This window comes from Mustelus asterias, chromosome 9 (assembly GCF_964213995.1).
Source record: "Mustelus asterias chromosome 9, sMusAst1.hap1.1, whole genome shotgun sequence".
Taxonomy (NCBI): Eukaryota; Metazoa; Chordata; class Chondrichthyes; order Carcharhiniformes; family Triakidae; genus Mustelus; species Mustelus asterias.
Window position 1 is genome coordinate 124518832 of NC_135809.1, and position 25468 is coordinate 124544299.

Here is a 25468-nt window from a genome sequence, read left to right on the forward strand (position 1 = left end):
CAGAATGCTAAACGTAACCATTCTACACAGCTCTCGAAAATCAAACAGAACAAACCTGCAGATAAGCAGCATACAATGGAATGGAATTTCCACAGCTTTCATAGATTCCCTACAGTGCATTCCCTACAGCCCATCAAACCTGCACCGACAATAATCCCACCCAGGACCTATCCCTGTAACCCCACATATTTACCCTGAAACTAAGGGGCAATTTAGCATAGCCAATCAACCTAACCCGCACATCTTTGGAGCATGGGAGGAAATCAGAGAAAACCCACGCAGACACGGGGAGAACGTGCAAGCTCCACACTCGTACAGTGACCCAAACTGGGAATTGAACCCAGGTTCCTGGCGCTTTGAGGCAGCAGTGCCACCATGCTGCTTTGTGAACTGTATTGTCAGGGTTCGTAACTGTTCTTGGGACCACAGTTTGAACATATTTTGTTTGATGGATGCAAAATTTTGACCTCCTTGTCCGAGGAGAAATTCTTAATTTATAATATAATTTTCAGTTTACAAAGTTAAAGCGTAGTTAAAATGACAAGCAGCAAATGTTAGGGTGGGCAGGTCACAGGCCTATCTAGAGCTGTAAACTGATGCCGAGTAAGTATTTAACTCTGCCTGATTCTACATTGCATTGACATATATTTAACATTTATCAGAGGAGTCTTTGAGTGCACTGGGAATAAACATAGAAACATAGATGATAGGAGCAGGAGGAGGCCATTCGGCCCATCGAGCCTGCTTTGCCATTCATCATGATCATGGCTGATCGTCCAACTCAATAGCCTAATCCTGCTTTCTCCCCATTTCTTCGATCCCATTTGCCCCAAGTGTTATATCCAGCCACCTCTTGAATACATTCAATGTTTTTGCATCAACTACTTCCTGTGGCAATGAATTCCACAGGCACACCACTCTTTAGGTGAAGAAATGTCTCCTCATCTCTGTCCTAAATGGTCTACCCTGAATCGCAGTAAGAAGTCTCACAACACCAGGTTAAAGTTCAACAGGTTTATTTGGTAGCACGAGCTTTCGGAGCGTTGCCCCTTCATCAGGTGAGTGAAGAGTTGTGTTCACAAACAGGACATACATAGACACAGACTCAATTTGCAAGATAATGGTTGGAATGCGAGTCTTTACAGGTAATCAAGTCTTTACACGTACAGACAATGTGAGTGGAGAGAGGGTTAAGCACAGGTTAAAGAGGTGTGAATTGTCTCCAGCCAGGACAGTTAGTGAGATTTTGCAAGCCCAGGCAAGTCGTAAGAGTTACAGATAGTGTGACATGAACCCAAGATCCCGGTTGAGGCCGTCCTCATGTGTGCGGAACTTGGCTATCAGTTTTTGCTTGGCGATTCTGCGTTGTCGTGTGTCGTGAAGGCCGCGTTGGAGCACGCTTACCCGAAGATCAGAGGCTGAATGCCCGTGACTGCTGAAGTGTTCCCCAACAGGAAGAGAACACTCCTGCCTGGTGATTGTCGAGTGGTGTTCATTCATCCATTGTCGTAGCGTCTGCATAGTCTCCCCAATGTACCATGCCTTGGGACATCCTTTCTTGCAGCATATCAGGTAGACAGCATTGGCAGCAAGAGTATGTACCATGTACCTGGTGGCTGGTTTCTCACGTGAGATGATAGCATCCGTGTCGATGATCCGGCACGTCTTGCAGAGGTTGCTCTGGCAGGGTTGTGTGGTGTCGTGGTCACTGTTCTCCTGAAGGCTGGGTAGTTTGCTGCAGACAATGGTCTGTTTGAGGTTGTGCAGTTGTTTGAAGGCAAGAAATGGGGTGTGGGGATGGCCTTGGCGAGATGTTCGTCTTCATCGATGACATGTTGAAGGCTCCGGAGAAAATGTCATAGCTTCTCTGCTCCGGGGAAGTACTGGACGATGAAGGGTACTCTGTCCGCCGTGTCCCGTGTTTGTCTTCTGAGGAGGTTGGTGCGGTTTGTCGCTGTGGCGTGTCGGAACTGTCGATCGATGAGTTGTTCTTATGAGGGCGTCTGTAGGTGTCTGTTGCTACCCTGAATCCTCAGACTGTCACCCCTGGTTCTGGACTTCCCCACCATTAGGATCATCCTTCCTGCAATGAATTACTTTGTATTGCCCAGGACCTATGGAATGGAATTAAAATTACCTTCAAGAGGAGGTACCTGGAAAAAATTCCTACTTGCTTTAATAAAAAGGAGTCTCAGAATTCTCCTCCTCAGCCTGATTAGAGAATGCTGAGCCAATTCTTTGGTTTTGGGGAATTAGCATCCAATGCTCTGTCACTTTTGTTTGTAATAACCATGCCTGAGAAACTTAAGTTTACTAAGTCAGTTTTGGTGAACCCTGGGTCATATATGGCAGTGAGTGCAAGAGTGCCAGCTATTGTTGAGTTGCCAGGATAATAGTTCCAGCGAAGCTTAGGTCTCAAAGAGAGCGTAGTAATCTGCTTTAGTGTTATTTGCAATGTTAAGCTCTTAGGAAATGGCCACGGGTTGGTGCTGAAACGATCTACTGTACAGTTGAAGGGAGCAGCCAGTAAATAGCACCTTGTCCGCGTTTAAATTTTTCTTTGCCAAACTCTAACAGCAAGCAGTAATGCTCAAAAATGTCTTGGGGGCTTTATTGACCTATCTCGCGACTGGATCCTGAACTTCCTAACACACAGACCGCAATCAGTAAGGATAGGCAATAACACTTCCTCCAAGTTCATCCCCAACACTGGTGTCCCACAAGGCTGTGTTCTCAGCCCACTACTATACCCCTTGTACACATATGACTGTGTGGCCAAATTTCCCTCCAACTCAATTTTCAAGTTTGCTGATGACACCACCGTAGTGGGTCGGATCAGATCCCAAACAATGACGAGACAGAGTACAGGAATGTGATAGAGGATCTGATGAACTGGTGCGGCAGCAATAATCCCTCCCTCAATGTCAACAAAATGAAGGAGATGGTCATCATGGTCTTCAGGAAGCGTAAAGGAGAACATGCCCCTGTCTACATCAATGGGGACGAAATAGAAATGATTGAGAGCTTCAAGTTTTTAGTGTCCAGATCACCAACCATCTGTCCTGGTCCCTCCATGCTGACACTATAGTTAAGAAAGCCCATCAACGCCTCTACTTTCTCAGAAGACCAAGAAAATTTGGCATGTCAGCTATGACTCTCGCCAACTTTCACAAATGCACCATAGAAAGCATTCTTTCTAGTTGTATCACAGCTCGGTATGGCTCCTGCTCTGCCCAAGACCGCAAAGTCTACAAACTGTAAAGGGTCGTGAATGTAGCCCAGTCCATCACGCAACCAGCCTCCCATCCACTGACTCTGTCTACACTTCCCGCTGCCTTGGAAAAGCAGCCAGCATAATTAAGGACCACATGCCCCCTGCACATACACTCTTCCACCTTCTTTTGCCGAGAAAAAGATACAAAATCTGAGGTCACATACCAACCGACTCAAGAACAACTTCTACCCTGCTGCCATCATACCTTTGAATGGACCTACCTCACATTAAGCTGACCTTTCTCTACACCCTAGCTATGACTGTAATACTACATTCTGCATTCTCTCCTTTCCTTTTCTATGAACGGCATGCTTTGTCTGTATAACGTGCAAGAAACAATACTTTTCACTGCATACTAATACTTGTGACAATAATAAATCAAATCACTGAAGCTTATTTCAAGGTCCAGGGCAGCACTGCGACACAGTGGTTAGCACTGCTGCCTCACAGCGCCAGGGACATGGGTTTAATCCCCGGCTTGGGTCACTGTGCGGAGTCTGCACATTCTTCCTGTGTCTGTGTGGATTTCCCCCGGGAGCTCTGGTTTCCTCCCACAGTCCGAAAGACTGCTGGTTAGGTGCATTGATCATGCTAAATTCCCCCTCAGTGTACCCGAACAGGCGGCGGAGTGTGGCGACAAGGAGATTTTCACAGTAACTTCTTGCAGTGTTAATGTAAGTCTACTTGTGACACTGATAAATAGACATTGAAAAATAAATGTTGACTGGGACAATGAGTCAAAAACCTTGCACCAAAGCAAAATCCTGTGGCTGCTGCAGATCTGAAATAAAAACAGGAAACGCTGGAAATGTTCAGCAGTTCTGGCAGCATCACTGGAGGGAGGAACAGAGTTAACATTTCAGGTCTGTTGGAAGTTCGCAGACCTAAAATGCTAACGCTGTATCTCCATCAACACGGGGTGCCAGACCTGCTGGGTTTTTACAACATTTTCTGCTTCAATATCAAAAACTCTTTAGTTCAGTCCACCAGTCAGTTTTACTGCAACATTCGGCACGGGGGCACAGCGGTTAGCACTGCCACCTCACAGCGCCAGGGATCCAAGTTCAATTCCTGCCTTGGTCACTGTCTGTGTCTGCACCTTCTCCCCATGTCTGCGTGGGTTTCCTCCAGGTGTCCGGTTTCCTCCCACGCTCCAAAGATGTGCGGGTTAGGTTGATTGGCCATGCTAAATTGACCCTTAGTGTCAGGGGTATTAGCAGTGTAAATATGTGGGGTTACGGGGATAGGGCCTGGGTGGGATTGTGGTCGGTGCAGACTCAATGGGCCAAATGGCCTCCTTCTGCACTGTAAGGATTCTATGATTCCAGGAACTATGTCTGGACCACCCATTAATTATTATGTTTTCTGGGCTGGAGCATTTCAGATATGAAGCAAGGCTGATTGGACAGGGATTGCTCTCCTTAGAGCAGAGAAGACTGAGGGGGCAGAACCTTGGTTAGGCCGCATTTTGAGTATTGCATGCAGTTCTGGTCACCACACTACCAGAAGGACATGGAAGCTTTGGAGAGAGTGCCAAGAAGGTTCACCAGGACATTGCCTGGTCTCGAGGGAGTTTAATATGATGAGGGGTTGAATAAACTATGATTGTTTTCACTGGAAAGATGGAGGCTGAGTGGAAACCTGATAGGGGTCTACAAAATTATGAGAGGCATATACACGGTGGATAGTCAGAGGTTTTTTCTAAGGGTAGAAGTGTCAATTACAAGGGGGCACAGGTTCAAGGTGAGAGGGGAAAAATTTAAGGGAGGTTTTTCAAGCAGAGAGTGATGGGCACCTGGAACACGCTACCAGAGGTGGTAGTGGAAGCAGGCATATTAGCCTGGTATCTGGTATAAGAGGTATCTGGATGGGTACATGAAAAGGGAGGGAACCAAGGGATACGGACCGAGTAAGGGCAGAATGCATTGTTTTTAGGGCATCATGATCGGCACCAGGTTTGGGGGGATGAAGTGTCGGTTCCTATGCTGTACTTTTCTTGTTCTTTGTTCTTTGTACTTCATTGAGGTGTACATAATTGTAAGAGACATAGGCAGGGTAGATAGGAAGAAACTTTTCCCCTTAGCAGAGGGATCAATAACCAGGGGCACAGATTTAAGGTAAAAGGGGCAGGAGATTTAGGGGTGATTTGAGGAAAGCTTTGTCACAGGGAGGGTGGTGGGAATATGGAACTCACTACCTGAAAGGGTGATAGAGGTCGGAACACTCATAACATTTAAGGAGTATTTAGATGGGCATTTGAAACGCTTTAGCATACAATGCTTCGGACCAAGTGTTGAAAAATTAGATTAGAATAGATAAGTGCTTGATGGCCGGTGCAGACACGATGGGCCAAAGGGCCTGTTTCTGTGCTGCAAAGCTCTCTGACAATGGCAATAAGCTAATGGCATACACAATAACTGACACTCACGCATTTAAGTCCTGTCTTTTCCTAGTAGAATTAAGAAAAGCAATGTGTTGGCACACTGCCTTTTCATTTATAAGACCTGGGTTTGATTCCAACCTAGGTCAATTGAATGAAAGCCTTTTTCACCTTGATAGATGTAGGGAGACTCTGAGCTTAAGCAGTTTAATATGAGATTCTAGTGATTACCAGCTCAACACAAAAAAGCGCCTGTAATTCAGCATCTAGTCGGTAGATAAAATCGCGATCAGTTGATTTATGGGAAAGTTGTTGCAGTGAGTAGGATCAGAGGAAATATTAGGGAACATCAGTGAATGGGAGATACTCTTGTAATACCACTGAAGCTGGATGTATCATAAGGAAGAAGAATAGCAGTGAGTTGCTTGAGAAATATGCTTCGAATTCATTAACTATGTGAAATAACCCAATTGTTGAGAGAGCACAAAGGGTGGCACAGTGGCACAATGGTTAGCACTGCTGCCTCAGAGTTCGATTCCCAGCTTGGGTCACTCACTGTCTGTGTGGATCTGCAAGTTCTCCCCATATGTGGGTGGGTTTCCTTTGGGTGCTCTAGTTTCCTCCCACAGTCCAAATATGTGCAGGTCAGATTGATTAGCCATGCTAAATTGCCACTTAGTGTCAGGGGGAATGGCAGGGTAAATACGTGGGTCTATGGGAATAAGGGCTGGGTGGGATTGTGATCAGTACGGACTTGATGGATTGAATGGCCTCCTTCTGTACTGTAGGGATTCTATGATTCTATGATTGTTCACAATGTCATGCTGGAAAGATAGATCAATAATTGGGAAAATTGCTATACAATTCTGTGTAGGTTAGGTGCATTAGCCATGGTAAATGTGCGGGGTTATAGGGATAGGGCAGGGAGGTAGTATGATGCTCTTTTAGAGTGTCGGTGCAGACTTGGTGGACCGAGTGGCCGCCTTCTGCATTGTAGGGATTCTATGGTTCTATGGTGTGGTCTCACCAAGGCCCTGTATAACTGCAGTAATGATGTGGAGATGCCGGCGTTGGACTGGGGTAAACACAGTAAGAAGTCTCACAACACCAGGTTAAAGTCCAACAGATTTATTTGGTAGCAAATACCATAAGCTTTCGGAGCACTGCTCCTTTGTCAGATGGAGTGGAAATGTGCTCTCAAACAGTGCACAGACACAGAAATCAAGTTACAGAATACTAATTAGAATGCAAATCTCTACAGCCAGCCAGGTCTTAAATGTACAGACAATGTGGGTGGAGGGAGCATTCAACACAGGTTAAAGAGATGTGTATTATCTCCAGACAGAACAGCTAGTGAGATTCTGCAAGACCAGGGGCAAGCTGTGGGGGTTACTGATAATGTGACATAAATCCAACATCCCGGTTTAGGCCGTCCTCATGTGTGCGGAACTTGGCTATCAGTTTCTGCTCAGCGACTCTGCGCTGTCGTGTGTCGTGAAGGCCGCCTTGGAGAACGCTTACCTGAAGATCCAAGGCTGAATGCCCGTGACTGCTGAAGTGCTCCCCACAGGAAGAGAAAAGTCTTGCCTGGTGATTGTTGAGCAGTGTTCATTCATCCGTTGTCGTAGCGTCTGCATGGTTTCCCCAATGTACCATGCCTCGCGACATCCTTTCCTGCAGCGTATCAGGTAGACAACGTTGGCCGAGTTGCAAGAGTAGGTACTGTGTACCTGGTAGATGGAGTTCTCACGCCAGTATGAGTATGGCGCTCGACTCATCGATCAACAGTTCTGACGCGCCACAGCGAAAAACCGCACCGACCTCCTCAGAAGACAAACACGGGACACGGTGGACAGAGTACCCTTCGTCGTCCAGTACTTCCCCGGAGCGGAGAAGCTACGGCATCTCCTCCGGAGCCTTCAACATGTCATTGATGAAGACGAACACCTCGCCAAGGCCATCCCCACACCCCCACTTCTTGCCTTCAAACAACCACGCAACCTCAAACAGACCATTGTCCGCAGCAAACTACCCAGCCTTCAGGAGAACAGTGACCACGACACCACACAACCCTTCCACAGCAACCTCTGCAAGACATGCCGGATCATCGACACGGATGCCATCATCTCACGTGAGAACTCCATTCACGACACACGACAGCGCAGAGTCATTGTGTCGAATGCACAGTGCACAGTGGCACAGTGGTTAGCACTGCTGCCTCACAGTAACAGGGACCTGGGTTCAATTCTGGCCTTGGGTCACTGTCTGTGTGGAGTTTGCATGTTCTCCCCGAGTCTGTGTGGGTTTCCTCTGGGTGCTCCAATTTCCTCCCATAGTACAAAGATGTGCATGTTTGGTGGATTGGTCATGCTAAATTGTCCCTTAGGCCTTGATTTTACAGGCACGGTCACCCCGAAATTGGGTGGGCAAGGCTCACAGAACGGCATTCCCCGTTGGCCTCGGGTGCGATCTTATGAGCCTCGGGCGACCATGCCAGCAAAATCAGGGCCTTAGTGTCCAAAAGATGTGCAGGTTAGATTGTGAGGGGTTATGGGGATAGGATGGCGGAGTGAGCCTTGTTAGACTGCTCTTTCGAAGAGTTGGTGCAGACTCAATGGGCTGAATGGCCTCTTTCTGCACTGTAGGGATTCTATTCTATTCTAAATGTCCTCTCTTTGTCCATCGGGAATGTGGCTTGGAAGGTGTTGCAGTTGGCAGCCCCATGCAATAGACGGTTAAGCCAATTCATGGACTCCTGGGCCACTCGCGATTTCTGCAGTTTGGAGGATTCTGTGCTTTATATTTATGCAGAATGTGAGAAGTTGCAGCCTTTCTTCTGTTATCTGAAGGGCTTGTTCCTTAATTTCTAGTTGCACCTCAGTCTCGCGTTCCTGATATTTGGTCGCTTGATGGGGAGGGGTGTAGGTGGATCGGGAGACCCCTTTTGGGACTGCTCTTGGGCCTGTCCAACATCACCATCAACGGGTCAAGGCAGCGGAGAGTAAAGGGGCTGATTGGGCCTCACTGCCTCTCGGGGACCCCCGAGCTGTCACCCCCCCCCGAGCTGTTCCCCCACCCCGAGTTGTTCCCCCCCCCCCAGCTCTGTTTCCCTCTCTCAGACCCGCCCTGATCAATTCCTCTGAGACCCTCCAGTCCCACCAGGATTCCCCCCCCCCTCAAATCCCAGCCCTATCCATAGGGGCCCCCTCCCCAGCTCCTGAACTCCTGTCCCCACCCCCACCGACAGACCCAAACCCCATGCTGAATCCCCCTCCCCCCTCCCCTTACTGCCAATGCCCTATAGATTCCCCTCTGAGCCTAATCCCCCCCCGACAATGCCCCCCTCCCCACCAACCGGGGACCCCTGACCTCCTCCAGATTGCAGGGCAGAATGCCACAGCGAGGAAGTGAAAAGCAGCCCACACAGGAAACCTGACCGCACAGCGGGGAAATGTTACAGGCAGAAAGACTCGGCTCAGGTTGAGAAGCCAAGCCTCCAAGGCAGGCTTCAGGGCCTGTCACCAACGAGGAATTCCGACAGAATGCTGGGGATGTCCAGATTGGACAAAAGTGTTCCATATGCCTGAGCCACTTTGACACTGTAAGCGCAGTCAGTGTTGAGCACCACATTTCTAAGTTGCTTGGTGCGTTCGTCCAGGAGCCAGGCACTATCTAGGGATGCCCACCATGCCAGGCCTTCCGACAACATCCAGCCCGCTCCTTCACCACCCAGTACGTTCCCATCTTGTCTTGTTTTCTGTGTCAAGCCTAGGAAAGGGTGTATGTTTGTGGGCGTTGTTTGATTTGGAAAAGTATACTTAGCTGTTATGATTTGTACAATATTATGGTTGTTCTCTTGTAATTGGTAAAAGTTATGCTGATTTTTCTTATTACAGCTTAACCGTGTTCTTAAACAAACTTTGTTTGATAAAAGCTTCCGAGTGGGTCACTTGAATCATACCTGGAGTGAAACACCTTATGCTCACCCATGCCAAATCCAAAGTGCAAAACTTATGGTCTAGGCTGACATCATATAACGTCTTGGAGTTTCTGGCCTGGATCATAACACTGACAGGTGACAAGTAAAATTCATACCACACAAGTGCCAGCCAATAACAATCTCCCACAAGAGAGGATCTAATCAGTGCCCCTTGACATTCAATGGCATTACCATCACTGAATCCCTCACTATCAACATCCTGGGTTTTATCACTGCTCAGAAACTGAATTGGACTAGCCACATAAATACTGTGCCCACCAGAGCAGGTCAAAGACAGGGAATCCAGTGGCATGTAATTCACCTCCTGACCCACCAAAGCCTGTCCACCATCTACAGGGCACAAGTCAGAAGTTTAATGTTATAATCTCCACTTGCCTGGATGACTGCAGCTTCAATAAGACTCAAGAAGCTCAACACCCTCCCGGACAAAGCAGCCTGCCTTGATTGCTATCTCTTCCACAAACTTTCCATCCCTCCACCATCAACAAACAGTGGCACCAGTGTGCACCATCTACAGGATACATTGCAGGAACTCACCAAGGTTCTTTAGGCAGCACCTTCCAAACACACAACTGCTACCATCTAGAAGGACAAGAGCCGCAGATACCTCTGAACACCACCTCCTGGATGTTCCCCTCCAGGTCAGTCACCATCCTGATTTAGTAAGAAGTCTCACAACACCAGGTTAAAGTCCAACAGGTTTATTTGGTATCAGGAGCTTTCTGAGCGCTGCTCCTTCATCAGGTTCTCCAAAAGCTCGTGATACAAATAAACCTGTTGGACTTTAACCTGGTGTTATGAGACTTCTTACAGTGCCCACCCCAGCCCAATGCCGGCATCTCCACATCATGGTTCCCATCCTAACTTAGAAATACATTGCCATTCCTTCACTGTCGCTGGGTCCTGGATCTCCCTCCTTAATAGCACTGCGGGTGTACCTACACCACATGGACTGAAGCGATTCAAGAAGGCAACTCGCCACACTTTCTCAAGCCAAATCGGAATGGTGTCCTGTAAACGAATCCTGCAAATTAATATTAAAAACGGAAGTCACAAGTTTTCCAATCTATCCATGTATCTGAAACAATTAATCCCCAGAGCCATCCTCTTTTCTGCACCCTCTTCAATGGAATGACACCCTTCCTAAAGTTTGATGCTCCAAATGGGACACAATACCCCAGTTAAGGCTGCATCAGTGTTTTATAAAGGTTCACCATAACTTCCTTACTTTTGTACTCTAAGCCTCTATTTATAAAGCCCAGGTTGGAATCACCCAAGGGCAGGATACACATGGTGAAGATAATGGCACCGTTAAAAAGAAGGCTTTATCACAGCCAAATAAGATGTTGTGTATGGCTTTGATTAGGTCCCTTAAGTTGTCCTGAGACGGACAGAAATCTGATTGGGAAAGTTCAAACATGGAGCAGCAGAAAAGATGGGTACAGATTTGGGAAGTGATAACATGCTCCACAACTTAGTAGAGGAAAGGAAGGTTGGGATGGGGTCATCACGACAGTGGAATGAAGGGTGAAGCTTTTATAGGAAGGGTGATGGTGGCAACTGTGAAAGGGAAAGGAAGAGTATCTGAGGAAAAGATAGTGTTCATAATATTAGTCAGCTAGAGGGCTAGGATGGGAAAGAGAGTCAGCAGTTTATTGGAAAATGGGTTGAAAGAACAAGTGGCAGATCAAACAATCATTCAATTGCTAATAATCTTCTCGTGCAATCAGTGGCCTTTCTTCTTTAGGGCATTAGATGCTTCTTCCTCTTGTTCACCTCTTGTCAAGTAATTGCTTAGTAATAGGACATAAACTGTAGTGGTCGAAGGCTGTTTGAGTGACTGTAGGACAGTGTCCAGTGGTGTACCACAAGTATTGGTATAGGGAGCCTCACTGTTTGTTATATACATAAATGATATAGATGAAAATGTGGGGAGAATGTGAAGCAAGTTTGCAGATGACACCAATATTGGTAGGGTGGTTAATAGTGAAGAATATGGTCGTAGCCTACAGGAAGATATAGATGGGTTGGTCAGATGGGCAGAACAGTGGCAGATAGTATTTAATCCTGATAAGTCCAAAGATGTGTGGGTTAGGTTGATTGGCCAGGTTAAAAATTGCCCCTTAGAGTCCTGGGATGCGTAGGTTAGAGGGATTAGTGGGTAAATATGTGGGGGATAGGGCCTGGGTGGGATTGTGGTTGGTGCAGACTCGATGGGCCGAATGGCCTCCTTCTGCACTGTAGGGTTTCTAAGTCTGGGGTGAAGAAACAAGATGGAGTATTAGCACAGAGGAACAGATGGATCTTGGGGTAGTTATTCACAGATCCCTGAATTTGGCAGAGCAGATGAATAGGATTATGAAGAAGGTGTATGGGACATTTGCTTTTATGAGTCGTGGCATAGAGTATAAGAGCAAGGAGGTAATGTTGGAGTTGTACAGAGTGTTGCTTAGACCACAGCTGTGTGCAGTTCTGGTCACCTCACTCCAGAAAATATGTGATAGCACTGGAGGGTCTAGAGAAGAGGTTCATCAGGATGTTGCCTGGGATGAAGCATTGAGCCATAGAGAGAGATTGGATAGACTTGGATTGTTTTTGTTTGAGCAAAGAAGGCTAAGGGGGACATGATTGATGTGTATAAGATTATGAGGGTATGAACAGGGTGAGTAGGGAGCAGCTGTTCCCCTTAGTTGGGAGGTCAATCATGAGGGGGCATAGTTTTAGGGTAAGGGGCAGGAGATTCAGAGGGGATTTGAGAAAAATTTGTTTCTGTTTATCTTATTTACTGTCTGTGAATCTTTTTGGGGATTTTTCTGAGAGGTGAGGAGATGTAAAATCTAGCTTAATGTTTATTTATTAATGTTCACAAGTAGGCTTACATTAACGCAGCAATGAAGTTACTGTGAAAATCCCCACATGTCAGCGCCTGTTCGGGTACACTGCGAGAGAATTTAGCATGGCCAATGTGTCTAACCAGCCTGTCTTTTGGACTGTGGGAGAAAGTGGAGCACCCGGAGAAAACCCACAGACACTGGGAGAACATGCCGAATCAGCATAGAGAGTGACCCAAGCCAGGAATCGAATCTGAGAGCCTGGCGCTGTGCGGCAGCAGTGCTAGCCGCTATGGCACCATGCCATCTATTAAGTTAATTAGTTAATAAGTTAATCTATTAAGTTAAACAGCGTATGTTATTTTAATTTTTGTGATTTTTGAAAACAGAACAGCATTGGTAACTTTCTCCCAGGGATTTTGTATCAGATCAGTTGTATCTTCTTGTGATGGCAAGCTATTTTGCCTGAATTGGTCTTTGTATCTGTCTGGGTTAAGTTGAATCCTCCCTATCACACTGGCTATTCAGGACTGTTTTTGGTACAAGTTTCCCGAAAGCAAAGTAGTGAAAATATTTTTGAATAGGGTACAATTTCTGTCTTTTTAAACGCATCTCATAGTGTCTACTATTTTTTATTTGGCATTATACAAAAACGTTTATGATATAAACACGATGCACTTATACACTGCGGAATACAAAATAAAAACTTTCTTTATAAGTTATGACCACAAAAGTCTACATTTTCAAGTTAACTCATTAAAAAGTTTGCAAATTTTTAATTAAAATCTAATCAAACTATACGTATAGTCATTCATAATAATCTTGGTATAAAATATTCATACAACTCGAATAATTTGTACAAAAAAAACTGTGCACAGATTACTGAAGATGTGCAAAGACAGCACATAAAGATTCGGATTGTTTTATTCCCCCACCCCCCCCTCTCCTACTTTGCAAACAATAAAAATGTCCATTCGCAAAATGAGCTTTGGAGGAGACAAGGCAAGTTTATGAAACTGTTATTTCCTCCTCCTCGTCCTCCTCTTCTGAGAAGTACGTGTGCTGGTCGGTGTGTTGGTGTGACAGGAGGCGGATGTGTGTGTCAATGCTGTCAAGGTTCTTGTACTCTGGTGACTGACACCTGGGAGATTTGGGACTGTCCCTGCCTCCCGTCTCCTCCTCGTCCCCTGAATGCAGTCTGCAGGGCCACTTCTTGCCCACGTCGCTGAGGTCAGGGTGAGGGTTTAATTTTGTGGGTAATGTCTGCTCCCGGCAGCCACCAGCCGACAGAAGCTCTCTCTCTTTAGAATTCCTCCATTTCATCCTGCGATTCTGAAACCAAATCTTCACCTGTCAAAACAGAACAAAAATGGGGAGGGGTGAAGATTTGTTAGAAACATAGAAACTAGAAGCTGAAGTAGGCCATTCGGCCCTTCGAACCTGCTCCGCCATTCATTTTGATCATGGCTGATCATCGAATTCAATATCCTGATCCTCCTTTCCTCCCATATCCCTTGATCCCTTTAGTCCCAAGAGCTATATCTAATTTCTTCTTGAAATCAGAAATGTTTTGGCCTCAACTACATTCTGTGGTAGTGAAATCCATACATTCACCACCCTCTGGGTGAAGAAACTTCTCCTCACCTCAGTTTTAAAAGGTTTACCCCTTATCCTCAAACTATGACCCCCTAATTCTGGACTCCCCCTCCATTGGGAACATTCTTTCTGAATCTACCCTGTTTAACCCTGTTAGAATTTTATAAGTTTCTATGAGATCCCCTCTCACTCTTCTAAACTCTAGTGAACATAAAGATTTTTTAAAGGATACTTTCAGGGAAAATGTGAGGTGATCAGATCAAAGTTCCTGAAGGAAGGGAGGAGGGGCAATCTGACAGATTCAGCGGGAAAGTGGTGGTTACTGAAAGTCCAACTCTTCTTCAGGACCTCAGTGATTCAAACCCTGAAGAAGCGTCACACTGGACTTCTTTTTATTTATTTGTGGGACATGGGCGTCGCTGGCTGGGCCCAGCATGTATTGCCCATCCTTAGTTGCCCTTGATCAGAGGGCAGTTGGGAGTCAACCACATTGCGGTGGCTCTGGAGTCACATGTAGGCCAGACCGGGTAAGAAGGGCAGATTTCCTTCCCTAAAGGAAACTCTGTTTCTCTCCACAGATGCTGTCAGACCTGCTGAGTATTTCCAGCATTTTGTTTTCTGTTCCTCTCATTACTGTCTGCGAATCTCTTTAGGGATGTTTCTGAGAGAGGCGAGGAGATGTACATTATATTAGATTAAACAGAATATGTTATTTTTATTCAAAAACAGAAAATGCTGGAAAATCTCAGCAGGTCTGACAGCATCTGTGAGAGAGAATAGAGTCAGCATTTTGAGTCAGGATGACACTTCATCAGAGCTCCGAAGAGTCACCCAGACTGGAAACATTGGCTCTATTCTCCCTGTTTGTGAACATAATTCCCACTCACCTGAAGAAGGAGCTTATGGCTCCGAAAGCTTGTGGCTTTTGCTACCAAATAAACCTGTTGGACTTTAACCTGGTGTTGTTAAACTTCTTACTCTATTCTCTCTCCACAGATGCTGTCAGACCTGCTGAGATTTTCCAGCATTTTCTGTTTTTGTTTCAGATTCTAGCACCCACAGTGTTTTGCCTTTATGTTACTTTAATTGTTGTCCATTTTGAAAACAGAAGTGCATTGGTAACTTTCTTCCAGGAATGTGCAACAGATCAGTTGTACCTTCGTGAAATGACAAGTTATTTTTTTTTGCCTGAACTAACCATTTGTATGTTGCGGCTTGCGAATAAAAGGGGTCATTGGTTGTAACTTACCTGTGAGTCCTTCAGTCCCAGTTTGGCGGCCAGTTTGCGTCGATCGGGCTTGCTAATGTACTTCTGTTTCTGAAACATCTTCTCCAACGCTTTCCGCTGCACGTCCGAGAAAACAGCCCGGCGGAGCATCCCTCTCCTGGGCTTACCCCGAGCGGCGAGCGGCCAAGAGAATGTACCCGGGATGGGAACCACCGAGGAGGAGGCTGAGGAGAGATACGGGGATTGTTTCACTTGGGTAAGAAAAGAGGGGGCTAACATCTGGGATAGAATCTCGTGAAAAGGTTGGGTGCGATAATGAGGCATGGTCAGATTAAGAGTTTGCATTGTACCATTTTCAAACTTCCAGTGCTTTCATATACAAACTTGGAACTTAATCCTTAGTAACAGGCTGTAAAGTAATTCCAAATTGAGTCATGTCGCATCTTATCTCCAACATCGACCCTTGAAGGTGGAGACTGGAAAAGTCCTGGGGGGGGGGGGGGGAATACATTTGTTGGCACGCGTTTTTGTATGAAGCCAGCGAGGAATAGCTGATGAACTTACAATGAGCCCTTTGGCTAGTTTAAAACGGTGTTGGGGTGATTTTGTTTTAAGAAAGGGGAGAGTTTCTCCTTCTGCTAGCAAATAGCAGACAGAAATTCTAATGAAGCGTGAATGGTAATTGTGTAGTAATGAACTAACAGAAAAAGACTGAGGACTGGCCCGCTAGGGCCATATATTATCGGAACAAAAGACATTTACACATTCACACTCTTTAACCGAAATGCATGCCAAGATCATTGTGCGAATACTGATTACTACGGCTTCTTTTTCTAACCCTCCTCCTCCCAAACATTTTCACTAAAAGAGCTATTTAAAAAAAGCTCAAACACTCCAAGTTGTTTTTTTTTTCCTCTTTAAAGGAACTTTCAGCTTGTGAATAAAGGCGGCAAAGTCCAATAGTTTGGACGAACCTTCTTAGTAGCGTTAATCTGTGTGAGATATGTCAATTAAAATTGAAAGCTGTCACAGGTTGGTCAAAGGGGAATGGGATGTCGATTTTTTTTTAAGAAAAGGGAAGGTGGTTGATGCGTAATGAGAAACATCAAATATTCCCGAATATTTGCTCTAGGAATTCCAGTTGAATGGACAGTGTAAGTGAGCAAAGAGATTCGATGTGTGTGTGTGTGTGGTTCGAAAGAGGGACATCAAATCTGTTGGTTCGTAAATTTAACGCCACTTATAAGGAGTTTGATTTGATGTATTGTTGTCAGACGTGCACAGTGAAAAGTATTGTTTCTTGCGCGCTATACAGACAAAGCATTTGAAAGGAGAGGGTGCAGAATGTAGTGTTACTATACAGACAAAGCATACCGTTCATAGAGTACATACGGGGGAAGGAAAGGAGAGGGTGCAGAATGTAGTGTTACTATACAGACAAAGCATACCGTTCATAGAGTACATACGGGGGAAGGAGAGGGTGCACAATGTAGTGTTAATATACAGACAAAGCATACCGTTCATAGAGTACATACGGGGAAGGAAAGGAGAGGGTGCACAATGTAGTGTTACTATACAGACAAAGCATACCATTCATAGAGTACATAGGGGAGAAGGAAGGGAGAGGGTGCACAATGTATTGTTAAGGCATAGCTAGGATGTAGAGAAAGATCAACTTAATATAGGGTAGGTCCATTCAAAAGTCTGATGGCAGCAGGGAAGAAGCTGTTCTTGAGACTTATGGACATGAATTCAATTCAATTTGTCGAATTGGGCGAGATTTTAAAATGCCAAATCTCATCTTTCCCCCTTAATGCTTAGTTGTTGCTGGAAAATTGTTGCCAATCTATGGAATCAGTTGGACAGAAAGCATTCCCTCACTCCAGTGTGTTTAGATTCTGAACTGAATCTTTGATAACTTGGTAATCAGGCGCGGATATTTTTTTCCTTTAATTTTTTTTCACGGCCTGGGAGGGGATGGGGGTGGAAGGGGGTGGTGGTGGTGGGGGGGGGGGGGGGGGGAGTTCTGGTGCTGAAACTGCGTGTGGTTGCTCCCAATGAAGCTGCGATTGGTCATGGTCCTTAAGGCTTTGTTAAGAAGCATTGGTAAACTGCAGCTCCCTGTGGGAAAACTGCAGCCCTGAAGGGAAGCCAGCAGTCTCTCTGAGAAAGGACCCGCCTCAAACTTGGTGCGTGACAATTCGTGCTAATTTGTAGATCATGGACTCAGAGCAGAATGTCAACCGTCACTGCGTGTGCTAAACAGAGCATCAAATAACCGAGACTGATTTCGAACCGTTGTACTTCTAACAACCTCTGAACTACACTCTAACCCCCGGGACGGGGCTGCGAAATATCCATTAAATATGCGTGAGGCGAGAGGAGTGGCGGGCGAGCGAGTGGAGGAGGAGAGGGTGGGGGGCGGGGGGGAGGTGGGGGAGTTGAACAGAGAATAATCACAAGAGGCTTACCTGGCAAGTACGAGGAGCGAAGGAAGGGCTGAAAAGAACCTTCAACGTAAGGGAAGCAGAAAGCCTTGGGGGAAAGCCCCTGGATTAGCGGATGGGACGATTCTGCAAGATAATACCAAGGAATGGAATTTCAATTTCTCACTTTGCAACAGGCACCCCACTTTGGGGAATGTATGTATTTATATATATAAATATACTTAGCCAATGGGCAACGATAAACAACAACTTTATAAAACTTTTGGATTATCTGGCTAGTCATATAAGTATTTAGACATCCTTTCCTTACTTAGAAAATCTTAAAATGGGTTTATATAAACACATATCACACTTAGAAATCCTGTACCGTGTTTAGATTACCATAGATAACTTAGATCAACTTATACTTAGACTAAATAACAATATACTGCACTTGGGTTCGTTTATGTTTTATTTGGATAACTAGATGCAGCATTTGGGTGTGCTGACATATTTAGATGACAGGAATGTGTATTTCATGTCATAACGAACCCAGATATTGACACAGATTATTGATGAACCAATCACAGAGATTTCAGAAATCAGATGCTTATATTAATTAAGGCCATTTGCTTTGTGTTGTTCTGACCTGTCCTTATTCCGTCTGAAGTATTGTACAGGGATTAAAACGGTTCCGAGAAATAGGAGTTTAAATATTCATCTACAACAGGTAAACAATATTAGCAAGAGGGCCACCACATTGTCCACCCCCCCCCCCCCCCCCCCATTTGATTGACACTTTGAGAGAAGTGAGCACTCACCCGTCCTGGGGCCGGAGGAAAGGATGGCGTGAACACCGAATTTGAGGTAATTGGAATCGCCGCTTGGAGAGTTGGAGTTGTGTGGCGAGCAGATCCCACTTGTGACTGAGCTGGCCAGGTTGACCTGTTCTGTGGTCACCGGGCTGGTGGTGGAGCAGGACGCCGGCGGAGTGAAGGTGGCGGAGGCAGAGCGGGGTAGGTAGCTGGCGGGCCGGCTGATCCTCAGCAAGTCCTCCACCAGGAAGCTGGCCCCCATTGCGTGGGAACCAAAAGCCGACTGCAGAGACTGGGGCAAAGTCAGAGTCGGGGTTGGCCGCAAGAGACCTGGATACATTGCTGAAGGAGCAATTACACTGGGGAACATCATTTCTGCAGGCGTGCCAGAGAGAGAGGGAGAAAGGGGAAGAGAGAGAAAGAGAGAGAAAGTTCCAATCAGTCCTATTCGGCAAAGAGCTGTTTTTTTTTACCCCCCACTTTTCTTTCAGTAGGTTCCAGCTAGCAGCTCCAGCACTTTGGTACCATCGCCTCCTTCTGCCTGATGTGTTTTATACTGACCAGGCTGGGTAAGTCTTTTCATTTGTGACAGCTCTCACAATGAAATTCAACAAAGTTCTCCACATGAGTTTCTTTTACTCCGAGCTCCTGGCTCGCTGATTGGTCCATTAAAGCAATTTATGATTGGATTAGACTTCATAAGCAAGCAATCACAATGGAGTTCCAACAAAGGAGGTGTAGCTATTAATTCTGAATACTGACCGCCTCCTTTCAAAACACTGTTGAAGGATTTCAGCGGGTTTTGTTTGGGAACGATACACACAGGCTAATTAAAAGACAATTTTCCAAGTTTCCAATGACATTTTCCTCGTTTGAAAGGAATTATGAAAAGAAAGCACTAAATTTATTTGCTACCCCCGCTGTGCCTACAAAACTGGCCAATAAATATTCATATCTCACACTATAATCTCCTTGTGAAAGGTACCTTGGGGTGGCAAGAGTGAGACGTTTAAACTGCGGACTGTCCTTAAATAATGGAAAGGAAAATATTTAGATATGTAGGTACCACATTCAAAAAAAATGTTATAAACTAAACTAAAAAAGGGACAGAGAGTTAGGATGGTTAACATTTAACAAGACGAAAAGGACGTGTGGTGCTCCATGTCTAAACAAACTAGCTAATTACTTAAGAGTAATACAGATTCTCATAAGGGCAAAACTGAGGACACTTGAGAATATAGTGTAGTTTGTTCACATGTGGAGAAGGTAGGATCTGATGTACCAATGGTGGACATTCCTGGAACCTAACGCTGCAACATCACTAAGAAAATGTTGTTTCACCATCAAAAAAAAGGTACAAAGCACTAAATTAGAAAGTATTCATTGACAACATATGGTAGGGGGGAACAATACTTAATGTGTCCTATATGTTTAAAGATAGTTGACTAAACAGTTAATGCGTTTTAAAAGAGGGCTTACAGTCTTCCTGATAGCGAACAAAACCTCCTAATCCATGATTTGAAAATCGATCACACTGCTCTTCAACGCCGTAACAGATGTGTCGAATATTGTATCCTCGAAAAAGTCCTCTAATCTTTTAATATGCGGAGAAAGTGGGCAGCAGCCATATTATCCTATTAACCGCGGCAACTGCATCCACTGTCACCATCAGCTGTTTTTTTTATTCAACACAAAACACAATGCTTTAAAAATCGTATTAGCTGACTTTGGGCAGCTTGATTTCTGTAGAAAGTACTTTTTTCCCCCTCTCTGAGTCTGCACAGTGTTCTGCGTCAGCTGTAGATTATCCTAATGTTCTTGTCCCAACACAGGCAAAAAAGTTGCGTGCGTGGTTTCCAACTCATTGAGGGACTGAACTTCGGCTTTGGAACTCAGAGGAGATATTAATGTCTTTTAAAATATGACAACCGTTTATGCGATCACCAGCAATCGCGTTAGCGATCGAAAATCACGTTATTCGGCGGATTTTTTGTTTAAAAATTGAACGCGCGATTAGTGTCTCTCTCGCCACATTATACGTTTCGGATCACGCTGTCACACTGTGCAAAATATACACTGGGAGAGTCTGCAGGTCGGTTTGATTCTAAACGAAGTCTTGAGGTTCGAAAAGCTGCAAATTCTGAGGCACGAAATGCAAAACAAAACGAAGAGGAATAATCAAATTCCAACGCTTTTTAAAAAATTGAATGCGTATTTTCTGCCATGCAAAATCAAATACCTAACTTAGAGAGTAAAATGTAACTGGCGAATTTCGCTTCGTTTCACAGGGAAAAAAACATCTCTCATCAGATTGCATTGTATTTGAAGTTTTGCATTGGTTTATTTCAGTTTTAAGTTTATTTATTAGCGTCACAAGTAGGCTTACATTAACACTGCAATGAAGTTACTGTGAAAATCCCCTAGTCGCTACATTCCGGCGACTGTTCGGGTACACTGAGGGAGGAATTTAGCACGGCCAATGCACCTAACCAGCACGTCTTTTTGGATGGTTAAGGTATAGGAAACAAGTTCCCCGTTGTGAAGCCTGATATTGGGATCTCCCAATGCATCTCTCAGACATGTAGCAAAGTCATTTCAACAAATGTTGCTTCTGAGGAACCTTCAAAGACCTTTATTAGCTAAGCTTGATCTGTATGTTCTATAATGGAGGACCTTGGAGATTCCTTATCTGAGAGCCGCCGTATGAGTTTTGCCAGGTATAAACGGCATTATGGAATTATCAAAAATTAAATGGGTGATTTGAGCAAAACTTTCTACCTGCGAACATCTTCCAACCAACCGCGTTAGCCGCTTGCTATTTCCGAGTATGTGAACGGAGTTTTGAAAGCTGTTATATACAAATATAAATAATTGTGGATGGGGATTAAAGTCTTGTAGCTTTAATTTTTCCCCTAAAAAAATGTTTCAACGCGCGCGTATCCATGTTTGAAAAACCGTTTGTTTATTTTTGTAAGGCACTGGAATCATTCCCACCAATTCTGTAAAAAAAAGGTCCTGATAAAAGTAGGCAGAGAGGAAAGAAAATGTGGCCTAATTCTAAAATGCTTCGATAAGCGAACAATTCACAGATTTTTCGCAGTAACTTCATTGCAGTGTTAATGTAACCCTACTTGTGACACTAATAAATAAACTTCAAAGTAAAAAAACCCCTGGGATTAGGTTGATAAAACATGAGTGAGGGGGCGAAATAAAGTTTAGGTCAATTGAACTATTGTGGAATTATGTCAATTTGCCTTGAAACGACAGAAGTTGATGGGGCGTCAAAAGCCCAGAACCTTAAGACAAGAGGTAACAAGAGAAGAGAATCCTTCTCGCAGTAAAATACAATGCTTATATTTGGGAAGGCAAAAAAAACATGAACATTCCCGATTGATTGCCTGAGAAATAAGTCATCTGGAGGAAAATGGCGTGGGGGGTTTGGCCGCTTAAGAGCAAGACTGTCACTGCAGTTGCCTGGAAAGTTTTGTTTCGCGGCAACTCTCAGGTCCGCTGGTTGGTTTACTCCGCATTATACCTATAAATTGGACAGTTGTGCCTGTGTATAGGAGAACTGCTGGCAGTTTCCTTTGCACTAAATCAGGATAACGACATTGACTGGGAGGTTGGGTCAAACCCATGCTGGGACACACGTGGATGTCCTTCGCTCTCGGTAAAGGGACTGTGACACACACTCTTGACACAACTTGCAAAACAAAACACACAAAAAAATCTGAACCACACGAATAAGAAGAAGGAGAGATTTTTAAAAAATGACAGGGGGACCCAAACATGCATTCAAAGCAAAATGATGCATAAGCAGCAATGAAATTTGACTGAGAGATTTATTTTGCACGGATTTTGTTTTGAAGGTTGCCTTTAGAAGTCCCGGGTCCCTGATAAGATCTGTGACTAATGTTGTTTGACCTATGTTCGTCCTGTTTTGTACTCTGCCATTCACATTGACGGCAGTTATCTCCATTTTTTTTTAAAAAAGTCACAGTTTCTTTGTGAGACCGAACAGGGATTTTTTTTTTAAGTACCAGAAGAGTTTACGGAAGAAACGTTGTTTGTGATTGAAAAAAATCCAGTCCCAGTTCTTTAATCCCCATGAAATTACCTGGCAGGCGTGCAGTGAAGGCAGTAAACACGGAGACCTTCTATTTACACACATAAACATACACAACTTTTTTTAAAGATGCACCATTCACCAAACGGAGTTAAAGTATCATTTAATAAGGAATCACCTCTGCGCCGATCCGTGACCAAGCTGGATGATGAAAAGTATATTAGTACTGACAAGTCTCTGGGCGTTCAATAACCCCCCCCCCCCTCCGCCCCCCCTGTTTAATCTTGCAGAGATCTCAGCAGAAGCTTGGCGTTACCGCTGAATGCGTGGCGATCGAATAAGGTCATCCCGCTACTCGTGGCTTCCCGAACATGTTCTCAGAGATTCAGGCGGGGTGAATTTATTCCTGCTCTGATTCGGTCCGAATTAAAACCAGGTGTACGTTTTTTTAAAAAAACACCAAACCATAGAGTCTCCCGATTTTCAGATTATCCCCTTTTACCGAGTTTAATGTTGGATTGTGTCTAAAACATTTCAACACCGGCTCAGATCCACCCACGGCGGTCTCAATCCCTTTCCTCCACTTATATTGTGAAGCCCACTCCATAATTGTTCCCTTGCAACCCCATTCCATCCTTATCCCCCCAAAAAATAAAAATATTTTTCTGTCGAAATGTATTTGATAAATTCGGAATTAACTCTGAAATAATTACTCGCGATTAAACTCAATTATGGATCATAAACTAATCCATTTTAAGGCCCCTTAGGGGTCGTTTTACAGCTTGTTGCCAAACAAGTGCTTTGCAAGTGTTGCAAATGAAATGAGGTGGTTTCGGAACTGTGTTAGAACATTATTGTGCAAATGCAGATTTTTAGTTTCTCTGCGGGGACAGGTAAGTTTCTGATCTGGGAATTTCGGTGAAGAGGATGCACATTGACCTTCTAAAGTCGTTTCCATCGTTTTATTAATTCTCACCCCCCCCACCCCCCCCCCACCCCCAATTAATAAACATTCACCAGCATTTCAAAATTCTATCTCGAAAGGCCATATGTCCCTTTAAAGGACCCGCTCTTGGCTCCCAGAAACAGTGGGTTTCTGCAGTATTTGAAAATGGGATTGATACTTCAAATTGAGACTGACCTTCCGACGGTAAGGCCTGTGTAAAACAGCACCCACCCCCCCCCCCCACGCCCAAGAGGCATTTTAATCCAGCGAAGAGATACAAACTCTAAATAAGGGGGTTCATAAAGTAGCCTCTCCCGTCAACAATAAAGAAGAAAACGATAAAAGTAAAATGCTGCTGGAATCTGAAACAAAAACAGAAAATGCTGGAACATCTCAGCAGGTCTGACAGCATCTGTGGAGAGAGAGTAGAGCCAACGTTTGGAGTCTGGATGAACCTTCATATAAAACCCTTGGAAAGGGTACAGCTTCACACCATCTCATCCACTGGGGGGAGGGAGAGGGAGGACTTCCAAACAATCTCAATTGCAAATTAAATAATGTTCTTTCTGGAGACTGGCACTCAGTTAAGCTTTGTTTCCCCCTTGACCAGGTGGCACGGTGGCACAGGGGTTAGCCCTGCTGCCTCGCAGTACCTTTCCAAGGGCTTTTATATGGGTCACTGTCTGTGTGGAGTTTGCACGTCCTCCTGGTGGTGTCTGCGTGGGTTTCCTCCGGGTGCTCCTGTTTCCTCCCACAGTCTGAAAGACGTGTTGGTTAGGTGCATTGGCCATGCTAAATTCTCCCTCAGTGAACTCCAACAGGAGTGTGGCGACTGGGGGATTTTCACAGTAATTTCGTTGCAGTGTTAACGTAAACCTAATCTTTGACCAAGGGTCACCTGGACTCCAAAACATCAACTATTTTCTCTCCAAACCGATGCTGCCAGACCTGCTGAGATTTTCCAGCATTTTTCTCTTTTGGTTAATGTAAGCCTACTTGTGACACTAATAAATAAAGTTAAACGGAGAATTGGAACTTGCCACATTTTAAAGTTTGTTTTAAAAATAATGGAGTTGATTTGAGTGTGAGTGGTATGTGGGAATCCTGGGCTGATTCGGGCGGGGGTGGACTAACGAGGAGCTGCTGTGACTGTGCTACCTTGCAGAGTTGCCAAATTACGCAGGCGTCTGTCCGCTGCGCCCTCCTCAAGACCCCCCCCCCCCACACCCCACTCTCTCCCCCCACCACCACCACCCCCCCCCCCTCCCCATTTGTGGGGGGATTTTTTTTCCGCGCAAAAAAAAACAGTTAACCACCTGTCAGACTGCAGCACAATAAGTGCGGCCAAAAAGAGCTTTCCATGCATGTGTAATATATTTGTTCACCCATTCACTTAATGAAGCTGATAAATGTGAAGCCAACAATCGTCAAGTTAATCTATTTAGTAAAATGTTCTAAGACTTTCAGGCGATGTTAAGAAGGTAGTGTTGACCACATTTTCATTCAAATGCGCCGTCCCCGTGCGTTGCCTTTCAGCGCCAAAGGATAACATTCTTGCGAATATAATTTATTATAAATGTGCTTTTAATGGGTTTAATTCGCACGGCCAGCTGTTTTGCGCTATTTGGTAAGCAGGAAACAAACGTAGATGGATGGAAAGCTAGTTAAAATTAGTTTCGGTCACTGGGGCTAAGCCATATTTCCTGGAAACCAGCTGCTTGATTGACACAATAGAAGGATTTTCGGAGAAGCAGAATACACGCTCAGAGTCCAACAGTTAGTATTTTCTGCCTGTCTTTGTGAAGGTAAAGACCATTACTGTCCTCTCCTCTACCTATCTGCTACTGCTCTGCCGGGGGTTGGGGGGGGGGATAGTTTGTGAGTGAATAACACACAGTACAGTATG

General features: G+C 44.9%; 1 protein-coding gene across 1 annotated transcript; it reads right to left on the reverse strand.

The window, feature by feature from the left end:
- Positions 1-13493: 13493 nt before the first annotated feature.
- LOC144499203 (homeobox protein DBX1-B-like) lies at positions 13494-18938 on the reverse strand. Its single transcript, XM_078221317.1, has 4 exons — positions 18557-18938; positions 17781-17882; positions 15331-15533; positions 13494-13835 (listed from the first exon to the last, which is right to left on the reverse strand). Exons 1-4 carry the CDS (start codon positions 18921-18923, stop codon positions 13494-13496), a joined length of 1014 nt encoding a protein of 337 aa, XP_078077443.1. The 5' UTR covers positions 18924-18938.
- Between the last annotated feature and the right edge of the window lie 6530 nt (positions 18939-25468).

Coding starts and splice junctions, on each gene's coding strand:
- LOC144499203 (XM_078221317.1), bottom strand. CDS start 18,923: ATGATGTTCCCCAGTGTAATTGCTCCTTCAGCAATGTATCCAGGTCTC. Junction 17,883..18,556: donor TTCCTCCGGCCCCAGGACGG/GTGAGTGCTCAC, acceptor ATTATCTTGCAG/AATCGTCCCATCCGCTAATC. Junction 15,534..17,780: donor TCGCTCCTCGTACTTGCCAG/GTAAGCCTCTTG, acceptor ATCTCTCCTCAG/CCTCCTCCTCGGTGGTTCCC.